At 41.3% G+C, this 11,642-nt stretch overlaps 1 protein-coding gene across 2 annotated transcripts in view; it reads right to left on the reverse strand.

Annotated features, from left to right (window-relative positions):
- Positions 1–10,496: 10,496 nt before the first annotated feature.
- Positions 10,497–11,642, reverse strand: part of LAMP2 (lysosomal associated membrane protein 2) — a 35,822-nt gene continuing 34,676 nt past the window's right edge. For both annotated transcript variants that reach the window (XM_049704692.1, XM_049704693.1), the window contains exon 9: positions 10,497–11,331. In XM_049704692.1, the coding sequence (XP_049560649.1) occupies positions 11,189–11,331 (143 nt within the window). In that variant the 3' untranslated portion in view covers positions 10,497–11,188. The remainder of the gene's footprint in view (positions 11,332–11,642) is intronic.

An 11,642-nucleotide genomic window follows, 5' to 3' on the forward strand; every position in this document is an offset into this window, starting at 1 on the left:
CCCATTTCTACGATTCTGGGGGCAATGTCAAAGAGACTTTCATGGAAGGATTTGAATGACTGAACTGCTCATCACATTAATCCCAGTGGAAATGAATGAGCAGGGGCATATATTGGGAATGTAGCCTCACAAAAGTACAGGCAGGACTTTTCTCATACTCCTGCTGATTTCCCCCCTTGAGAGGGACAGCTATTTTCTCAGTTGTCTGAAAGACGACTGCATTGTCTTTAAGAAAGACAATGCTTTGGGAGAGTGTTGGCTACACACTCGAACCCTCAGCTTCAGGCTGCCCCCATCCCGAGCCCCTTTCCAATCAAGAGTAGATGAAGAATGAAATGGATTCCAAGGACAGGCATTACGCTATGGATGGTGCTTCCCTTGGGAGTACCTACTGGATTAAAAATAGAACTGGACTGGGACAAGCACCCTAAGTCTTGACAATGCCCCTGGGCCTTTCTCTTCCACTTGGTGTGTTCTCTGCAGGCTCTCCGCTCCCCTGAGGCAGCTGCTGCAAGCCACGGGGAGCCAGGGTCGAGCCCAGGGGCTGGGAAGTTAGGTCAGCCTCCAGGCTGAACAAAAAGTGTCCTTGAGTTCCCCCAGGAGATCCCCATTCACCAAGCTCAACCTTTGTCAGAGGTTTCCTGATTCTAACTAGTAATAAAGAGTGTGCACTTACTTGCTGTGTCTTCTGTGTAGTGTGTACCTCGGGGCAGGTTTGCTCAGAAGCGGCAGTTTGAATCTGCATTTTCCCTCCATCCCACTGAGGTGACAGAAAATCCAATCTCATTCACTATTGAAGGGGCCCTCCTCTTCCTGTGAGTTACTCAAGAATGGGAGGGCAGAGGGTATTCTACAGGGTCGTCAATCCATTGTGATTGTCCCTGCTCCCCTCACTGTCCAAGTCCCCACGGTTCCTTGAAGGTGGGCATCTCTGCTACTCCTGGGCCCGTGGGGCACGAGAGGTGAGGTGAGGAGGGGGCTTCTGCCTAGGCTGGGAGCCCTAATGCCTGGTGTCCAGCCTCCCTACAGGCACCGAGAAGCCATTTCCCTGAGGCCCTGTATCCCAGAGGTCCCTTGAGCAGAAATTTCCCCCCTGCATTTCTGCCCTGCAAGGCACTGCCCCCTCCCTCCTATGCATAATCCCATCAGGGTGCTCAGGATTCTGGAGAACAGCCAGGCTTAGACAGTCAGCTAACAAGACAAATGTTCCCTGAGGCAAAGGCGGGTAGAGTCTGGCTACCTGCTTGGTGTAGAGACAGGGAAGGGGCAGAGAACAGACATGAACCTGACCCACCAGCATTCTCTCTTCCCTCGGAGTCCTGATTACCAGGAGGCCTGGGTAACTCGGGAGGGCGCTGGGGAGGAAGGGGACCATCAGGGACTTCAACCCAAAGCTAGGCTTTCTGGGTTGGAGAATGGCTTTGTGATACACTTGTGTATGCTGATAGCTCCCTGGAATTTTGGGAGGATGGGACACAGATGAGACTTGGGAATATTATAGTACATTTTAACCTGGCAGTTCTCAATGCATGGTTTCTGAGCCAGCAGCATCAGGATCACCTGGAAACTTATTACAAATGCAAATTCTCAAGCTCCACCTCAGACCTCCTGACTCGGGAAGTTGTGGGAGGTGAGGCCTAACAGGTGTTTCTGGTGCTTACTAAAGTTTGAGAACCTTTGTAACCCCTAGTGTAGTGTGAACAAATCACCCTGGATCTCGTTATGGTTGGTTCATTTAGGGCTTCACAACACACTCTGATGTCCATTGGAACGTCTGTAGACCTGTATGAAAGCAGACAGCCCAGGCACAACTCTTCCATAGCTCAGTGTGATCACCTAATATTTCAGGGCTGACTTTTTTCATAGCAACCTGCATGAATCTTTGGCCAGAATCACTGAGGTTGGCTGTCAGTCATCCCTTTGTTCTAGGCTGGGCACATGCAGGTAAAGGCAGCAAGTTGTTTAGGAGCCTGGGCTTTGGAGCCAGAGAGACTGGCTTCATACATCTGCTCTACCATTCACTAGCTGTGTGACCGAAAACAAACTAGTGAATTTCTCGGATTCCCCAAAAGTATTGGCTCCCTTCCCCCACCGTTAGGGTTCTTCTCTGTGATGATGGGGTAATGGGTATAAAGGATGCCCACTGTGTGCCTTCTCATACCACTGAGTACGTACTATGTGACACTGTATGGCCATTATCCCATTGGTGACCATCACAGCTCTGGAAAGTATAAGTATAATAGATAGCTATCAATAGTTCTTCAAGGAGGATATTTTACTCCCATTTTTACAAATGTGGCAACTCAATAAGTTACCCAGAGTCATTCAGTTGGGAGTCGGTGAAGCCTGGGTTCTAACCCCAGTCTGCCTGACACCAAACTCCATGCCCTTTCTACTATATCACAGAGCCTCAACCTTGTATCCTTACCAATTAATAGCAGTTAACAGGGTCTGTCAATACCTTGGTGGATATAATTGACGATAATGGAAGGACTCTGAATCATAGGCCGTCTGGTGGAGAGGGAAGTGAGTGGAGATGGCAAAAGTCAGGCTTGGTCGCTGTGGAGTGTTGGTGCTAGAAAAGAAGGTGCTGGAAGGAGTGTGGACATGGCTTCTAGGGGTGTCAGCCTGGTGAAAGCTGCAGAGACAGAGATGCAGAAGGCTGAGGCAGCATGCGGTGGCTGCCACGTTCCCTGCCCCACCTCCACCGAGCCCCTTGCCATCAACACTTCCACTCCCATTCGTCTCACTCAGCTGCAGAAGTAGTGGGCTCCAAGCTGACCCTTCCTGCGGGGGCCTCTGCAGGCAGCAAGTGTAAAGTTTAGGGATTGGGAGAAGCACCTCAGGTGTCACAGGAGGCAACAAAAGACCGATCGATAATAGGTGTGCCTCTGCATCCCTCTGTGGGTGAGAGAGCTGTGCCTGATGCATGGCAAAGGGCAGCTAACCAGACTAATGAGCAGTGTCAAATAAAAAGTTTCCTTTGATAAAAACAAGTTTCAAATGAGGGCAGAGCCCTGATATATGGTAGGAGTGGAGGCTTTGTCTTCTCACAGAGCCAACTCTTATTTATAAGCAGGATGCAAGAGAGAACCAAGGAGATTAAAACCCACTCTCTTGGGAAATCATTTTCCTGAGGGCCTTTCTGACTGTCAAAGTAAACTAGATTCACCAAAACAAGAAGTAGGAAAAGCAATTAAAACCATGCACAATCCCAAAACCTGGAGGCAACTGCTGTTTATATTTTAATGTATTTACTTTATATACACACACACATATGCATATATATACCCACATACATATATACCAAGACACAATATGGTACATACTTTTTTGTAGCCTCCTCAACTGTGAAAGTAGTGGCTCAAATCTGGATCCTTTCTGTGGTGGGCTCCGCACCCCGCATGGGGGAAAGTATAGGGATTGGGAGAAGCACTTCTTGGATGGCAGAGGAGCAGTTATAGATATAGATACATAGATATAGATTTATTTACCAAAACAGAAAAATGGTACATACTTCTTTCCTACATTTGTTTCTCACTTAACAGTAAGACACGAACATTGTCTCATATTTGAATTATTTGAGAATGTGACTTTAAATGGCCGTGTAACGTGCTGTCATGTCAATGTTTCAATTTATTTAAGCTGTTCTATCTCATTGGGCATTTAGAGTGTTTCCAAATTTTCATTTCACACTCAACACTGGGTTAGTGTGCAGAGTTTTCTGTACTGTGCCCAAGAGTAAATATAATCATTTAAAATATCTTTAACCAATTTGAAAGATATCTTGTTTTGATTTATATTTCTTTGCTTATTAGAAAGATGGAGTATTTTTTCAAATTGCTTATCCATTTGTATTTCTTCTGTCATGACTTAGCTATTCATGTCCTTATTCCAGTGTACTCATGGAATATTCATCTTCTTTTGTATTTATTTGATAGTAACGATATTAACCTAACCCTTTGTCATACTTAAGATGCAAGTATTTTCCCTTGTTTGTTGTTTATCTTTAAATTTGTGTGTGGTGGCATTTTGATAGTCAGAAGTATTAACTTCTTATATATTGAAATCTTTTCCCTGTCATTTCTTCTTTTTCTTTTATTAGGAAGGCCTTTATTCTGAGATAAGATACAACCATCTATATTTGATTCTGTATCTTTTACAGTTTTTAAAAATTTAACTCCTTAATCATCCTTGAATTTATTTTGGTACTTATGAGGTAGGTCTCAATGTATTTTTTCCCCTAAATAATCAACCTAGTATCTCAGCATCATTTTTCAATGTTCCATTCTTTCCCCATTGATCTGAAAAGAACATCTTTATCAAATACCAAATACACACACAGTGTGTGTGTGTGTTGTCCATTAAATTGTTGGTCTATTATTATATCCATCTAACATTTGATCCTAGCTTTATAGCACATCTTAATAAATGCAGTACAAGTTATCACTCATTTATTTTTTTCTAAACTTTCTTGGTAGTTTTCACCTGTGTATTCTCAGTTGAAGCTTTATAATTTAACTCTACTCCTTTGAGTCCCAGATGTACTTCCTTCAGTTGGATTCTGTGAGGCTTATCCAATCACTTCATAATTCATTCCTTTTTTAAAAATAAATTTATTTATTTATTTTTGGCTGCACTGGGTCTTCGTTGCTGCACGCGGGCTTTCTCTAATTGTGGCGAGCGGGGGCTACTCTTCGTTGTGGTGCACAGGCTTCTCATTGCGGTGGCTTCTCTTGTGAGCACCTGCTCCTGGCACGCGGCTTCAGCAGTTGCGGCACGTGGGCTCAGTAGTTGTGGCTCTCGGGCTCTAGAGCGCAGGCTCAGTAGTTGTGGCGCACGGGCTTAGTTGCTCTGTGACATGTGGGATCTTCCCGGACCAGGGATCAAACCCATGTCCCCTGCATTGGCAGGCGGATTCTTAACCACTGTGCCACCAGGGAAGTCCCATTCCTCTTTTTTTTTTAACTTAGTTTGAGTAGGTTTCTGTTCCTTAAGTCTTTAATCTCAGCCCTATTCTTTCTCTTCACTTCCTCCTTCCATGATCTTATCTAAACATTTGACACCTATCATCTTTAGGAAGAAGATTCCAATCTATATAATAAAAAAAAGCTCACGCTTATTGCTTACTATGTATATTTGGTGGCATTATCTTATTTAATTCCCTTTAAAACCCTACAAGATAGGTAGTAGTACCAACTTCATCTTACAGATGTAGAAACCTAGGCTTAGAGAAGTTAAGTAACTTGTGCTGCGTGTTAAGAGCCAGGATTCAAATTCTTTTCTGATATACCTGCCATCCTAAGCTATGTAGCATTTAAAAGAAGGAAACGTGACTATTAAAAATTCTGTCTGCTTTAAAACTGAAAATCATAGCCACCACAGATACAGACTTCTGTTTTTGGAATTGAAAATGACACAAGAAGCAGTATGTCATACTAAAAGGAGGTTGTAATGGTAGCATGCTGAAAGGCATTGGCTCTGACCACTTGGGTCTGAATCCCAGATGCATTCAATGGATTAATGGTGTTATAATCCACATACAGCACTCTCCACAGTGCGTGGTACATATCAACTCTAAGACGTGCATTTTTGGGAGTTCCCTGGTGGCCTAGTGGTTAGGATTCCGGGCTTTCACTGCCGTGGCCCGGGTTCAATCCCTGGCTGGGGAACTGAGAGGCTGCGTGGTGTGGCCAAAAAAGAAAAAAAAAAAGATGTACTTTTTTCACATTTTTGAAACCAGTAGGTCTCTCACAGTTTAATTGGCAGTATTTATCTTACAACTGATGGCATCTTAGATTTGATGAAATAAGGTAGGAAGTGCTTAATAAGTGTTTAGCTATTACACAAGATGACCACTCATCCATCAGCAAATATTTCTTCAGTGTGAACTATGTGCCAGGCACTGTTCTAGGGACTGGGACGGACTAGTAAACACAACAAAGATTCTTGCTCTCATGAAGTTTACCTTCTAGTGGGAGACAAACATGAAATACAGATTAACAAGTATATAGTATGTCAGATGGTAAGAGGTGGTAAGTAACAGAAGTGAAACAGAGTAAGGGGGATGGGAAGTGGTGGGGGCAGGGTGTGCTCTATTAGACAGAGTGCACAGGGAATGCTGCCCTGACTAGGTGACATTTGAAGAGACCTGCATGGGATTAGAGGGTGAGCCATGAGGATAGCTGGGGGAGTATCTTTCCAGGTAGAAGGCAGAGCAAGCGCAAGGGCCTTGAAGTGAGGGCACCCTTAGGGTCTTTGAGGGGTAGCAAGAGGGCCATTATGGCTGGAGAGAAGCGAGTACAGGAGGGTAAATGAGGTGGCAGGGGGAAGCGCTGCAGATTATAGTTGGAAACTTTAAGTATGTGGATAAGGATTTCTTGAAATCCTCTCAAAAAGGCTCTAGATCTAAGAGTAGGAACTGCGTATTGGGGCTCACAACCACCTAGCAAGGATTGCCGAGTGTCATGGCTACACTGCACTTAAGGCTGGGGGACGGCTGGGGGGTAGAGATGGCATTAATTTAGGTAAAGTGAGGAGAGAGACAGTTCCATTTAGTCTCTTAAACACACTAATGCACAGTCAAAATGATTCATGGTGCAGAACAGTTTGAGGGCAGAATGATAATGATACGTGATCAGAATAACTAGATGAAGCTACTCTGAAAAAAAAAGTGACATTCAGGGCTTAACATTACTAATGAGGTACAGCACAAACTGGCCTTGGTTTGATCTTTCAAAAGGCATGCTGCCACAGCATCCGTCCTTGCTTCAAGTGGGCTGGACAAAACTAAAGTTATTTTAAGAATACGGAAGAACATTTACAGGGTAACTACATGTAGGACAGAAGAGTACAGAAGTCAGATTTCTGTAACCATTTAATGTAAGGTACACGGTTTTTAAAAAATCTTTTGCTTCTTAGCAGCCAGGATGCATAGTGGTTAAGAGTATGGTCTTTGAAGGCAGATGGAGCTGGGCTCAAATGTCAGTTTTGTTACTTACTCTTTGTGGGACTTTTGTTAAGTAACCAACTCAAGCCTCAGTTACCTCCTCTGTAAACTGGGAATGATACTGCCCAACCTCAGAGAGTTGCTATGAGGATTAAATGAAATGTGTGTAAAGTGCACAGCATTGTAACTGCTCAATAAAACTATAGGGCTTCCCTGGTGGCACAGTGGTTAAGAATCCGCCTGCCAATGCAGGGGACAAGGGTTCGAGCCCTGGTCCGGGAAGATCCCTCAAGCTGCGGAGTAACTAAGCCTGTGCGCCACAACTACTGAGACTGCGCTCTAGAGCCCACGAGCCACAACTACTGAAGCGCACACACCTAGAGCCCGTGCTCCGCAACAAGAGAAGCCACTGCAATGAGAAGCCCGCGCACCGCAACAAAGAGTAGGCCCTGCTCGCCGCAACTAGAGAAGGTCCGCGCGCAGCAACGAAGACCCAACGCAGCCAAAGATAATAATAAATAAAAAATTATAAAATAAACAAATAAAACTATAGCTGCATTTTCCTACTAAAAATGTATTGTATACCAAGATTTCTCCTGTTCATTATCTCTTGAAAGAGAGGGACTCAAATTTACAACTGCCATCAAAATACATACAGACAATAAAAGCAAAGAGAAAGCGCAACGTTTCCTTAGAATTAGGCAGTTCTAGCATTACAGTGTACACACTGAATTTAAAAAGATGGACCTCCAAGTTGACTTTTTAGATACATGGCAACATACATAGAACCACTCTACTTGCTATCAATAATCTTAAAGTGCTTCTTTCAGAGGCTCTATGAGGTGCAGAGTTGCGCAATATATTCAGCAAAGCTGAGACAAGACAGGTTCTATTGAGAACCCCCTCCCCAGTCCCACAAACGCAAGGTAAGGCCATTTTTTGACTGAATTAGAAGCCACTAAACATTTATCAGAAAATGAAACTGTTACTCAGGAACTGTGGAGAGATCCAAAGTTCAATTCCTTCTCCCACCAAAAATGTCTCTTATGTAAAAAGGAATGTATGTCATTTAATCCAATCATATAACATTTAAGCATTAGGCTGGGTTATAAGGAATTTTCAGAAAATGGATAGCTCCTTCTCAGCCCCGTCATATCCCTGAGGTGTATCTTGCTCAGAATGGAATGAACTTCAACAGTGAGTACATTATATCAATGCAGACATAATATGCTCAAAGTACATTTATTATGAAGCTCTTAAATTTGATTTCCATATTTTATTTTCAATACTTTCTTGTAATTTTCATGACTACATAGGTCCCCATATTTGAAATGTCTGCATTAAAGGTTCTAATGCCTTCTTAATGACGGCACTTGGTTAATTTGCAGACCTATGAGATCATATGAGTCCTACTGACAATTCAAAAGACAATAATTTGAGGAACTTAGATTTTATAACTCAATCCAAGCTCTTAAGACTGAGAACATGGAATAAAAATGAAGTTATCCATAGTGATATAGATTGTATGATCTTTATTATATTTTAATCCATCAATCTAAAATTCACACACAACAGATCAAACAGGAGTACCACAGTATTTATTTTGTAGGTATTAGTTTACTATATTGATATATACAAAACTTTAGGTAGCAGCAGGCATCAGTTCTTCCAAAGAAGCTTAGGTAAAAACAATTCTTTATGAGTTCAAAGTCCTACTATTTGACCCCCCTGTTGTACTGACAATAAAAATAAACTCAGTGAGCAAAGCTTATTGAACACTCAGTTCATAGATTTGGGGCTTCCTGTATTTTATTGGAGTTGAAGCAGTTATTGTTTGAACCCTCTGTTAATATTTTATATTTCAATTAATCTTAATTCTCAAAGAATTAAAACATGTTTGCTAATTATCTAAGATAAAACCATGATACCCAATGAAGAATTAGTGATGTTAGTCTCCTACCCCAAAAGTAGAAAACTTTTAAATGAACCCATAATTTTGAATGTATCTGAATTTTCCAATCCATATACCTAGCAAGGTCACAAGCTGATTTAAATAATCTGGCTTTTAGACAATCATCTCAAAAATATTTTTTGAAACAAAGCCACTGTTCTTTATGATGCCATCATTTTGACCAAATAACAAATAAGCAATTGTTTTCAAAGGAGAACATTTTAAAAGGAAACATTCTTTATATACTTAGCAAAGAGAGGAGAGCTTGAGTCTACAAGTCAGAACCAGAGAGTTCTAAGGGAAATGTAGTTGAGCAATCTATTTCTACTCCAGTTTGGAATATATGCTTTTGAGATGCACTGCATATAAAGATAGTAAAGAAAGATGTTGATGAACTTTCTTTTTTTAAAAAAAACCAAAAATTTCCAACTTCACTTATCAGCAAAGAGTTCTGGCATCAGTTAATGGCAGCAATACAGTGGTGAGCATCTGCATTGTGCTAAGAGGTAGATGGGGACCTAATCCTTGGATGTAATAACTAACTTTATTTAAGGTTTAGGCTTAATTTTTTAATCCAAGGAACATTTTAAAATTTATTTATTTTTGGCTGTGTTGGGTCTTTGTTGCTGCGCACAGGCCTTCTCTAGTTGCGGTGAGCAGGAGCTACTCTTCTTGAGGTGCGGTAGCTTCTCTTGTTGTGGAGTACAGGCTCTAAGCACGTGGGCTTCAGTAGTTGTGGCTCGCGGGCTCTAGAGCACAGGCTCAGTAGTTGTGGCCTACGGGCTTAGTTGCTCCGCGGCATGTGGGATCTTCCCAGACCAGGGCTCGAACCCATGTTCCCTGCATTGGCAGGCGGATTCTTAACCACTGCGCCACCAGGGAAGTCCCAATCCAAGGAACATTTTTAAAGTGAAGGCAGATCTTTGGGAAACTTTTCTTTTTTAGTTATATAGAGATAAAATAGTTTGATAAAATAAACATCTGCCTTATGCTAATAACAGGAGTGCAAAGCAGCCATTTGGACACTAGAGAAATACAACAGTGTGCTTCCAAATCAGAGGACAATTCAATAGCCTAGCCAATCAAGCAGACACTGGGAGGAGTGGCCTATAGTACCTTACTCCAGTAGCCAGAGCCATTAGAGGTCCCTACAGGGATATAAGTCTGTATCAAGATCAACAAATTTACAGAACAATCCTGGTCCAGCTCTGGCCAGGCAGCCATCTGACTGATGATACTTCAGGGCCCACTAGCCTCTAAAGTTAGCACATGCTGCTGTGAGAAAAAAGAAACCAATACATTAAAATTATCAATTAGAACTTATTCATACAGGGGATGAGAGAGTACAGGAGGCACACAAAATAGAGAAGCTTTGTTTTGTTTTTATAGTGGAAGATGAATTAACTTTGTGAACAAGTTAAGGCTGTAAGGGAAAAAAATTCTAAATCATAACTCTAAAAAAAAAATAACCCTTTCTGTATCAACACCTTAAAAAAAAAACGCCATAGATCTTACTTCATCCTTCAGCATAAATGGAAAGTCTGAGGTAATCAATATATTCCAAACTCCAGTAGGAAAAAAAAAAAGACATCCGTGTTTGTTTGGGGTTTTTTAAAAATATTTATTTATTTATTTTGGCTGCACCGAGTCTTAGTTGCGACATCCTTGTTAAAATATAGTAGCCACTAACAGTAATAAAGAAAACAGCCAGACTTTTGCTATTAAATACAATATTATGAAGACATTCCTTTCTTTCTTTCTTTTTAACTAGCAGGAAAATTAAATCAGAATTTAAATAATCTTGTTTAGGCGGTGGGGAATCTAAGTCTTATTACAAACCAAATTTTATGTTTGCCACCAATGAAAACGAATTCACTATGTTCTTGAGTTTATTTCCTGAAGCAAGTTAAGTTCTCTAACAGCTTTGATTATGCAAATAATGTCAAAGAGGCAAAATACAAGTAACTGCAACATATAAAATTATACTTCAGTAGAAATGCTTTCATAATTGGATCCAGAGGCTTAGAATCATTATTCACTAAAAAAAAACATATTCTAAGCCACAATTTTTCTTTCAATTACACTTTTACAAAGGAAGAAAAAAAATAGGAAAAAAAGAAGAAATCGGCCCTAATAGTGCTACTCATGCCCAAGTTAGCTAGCAACTCACTGAGGTTAATCTGCGTATCTCAAACAATCAATTGCACAGCATTTCCTGGCTTTTTAGCCAATGGAAAACATAACTTCTAATGGCAAAAAAAAACCCAAAAAGCACTAGATTTAATTGATTACACAGACTGATAACCAGTACGACTTTTCCTTCTTCCAATCATATAAGAGATAAAGACAACAATTATAAGGAAGCCCAAGGCCACACCCACTGCAACAGGAATAAGAAAGTTGAGGTCAGAGTCAGCAGAACATTCTTCAGCTGTTAGAAAAGAACAGACAGAAAGCAAGGAAAGGAAATTAGTAAGGAATGCAATTAAGCAGAAACAAGAAACAAGCATTTTGAAAGAGTACATAGGTTAGTCTTTTACAGCATTACCCTTATTTTCTTATTTTCACTATGTCCACCCAAGTATTTCCAAGCAACTGATCCTCCTGTATCTCTCACTGTCACTTCATCTCAAATCACACCTAATTCCTCAGTACGAAAAGCAGAAGTTAAGGGAAGAACGGGAAAGGGTCCAAAACAAAGAATTGTGCTTGCCTAATATGGGAAGATTTTATGTTGAATTG

The sequence above is a fragment of the Orcinus orca genome, chromosome X (genome assembly GCF_937001465.1).
Source record: "Orcinus orca chromosome X, mOrcOrc1.1, whole genome shotgun sequence".
In the NCBI taxonomy this organism is placed as follows: Eukaryota; Metazoa; Chordata; class Mammalia; order Artiodactyla; family Delphinidae; genus Orcinus; species Orcinus orca.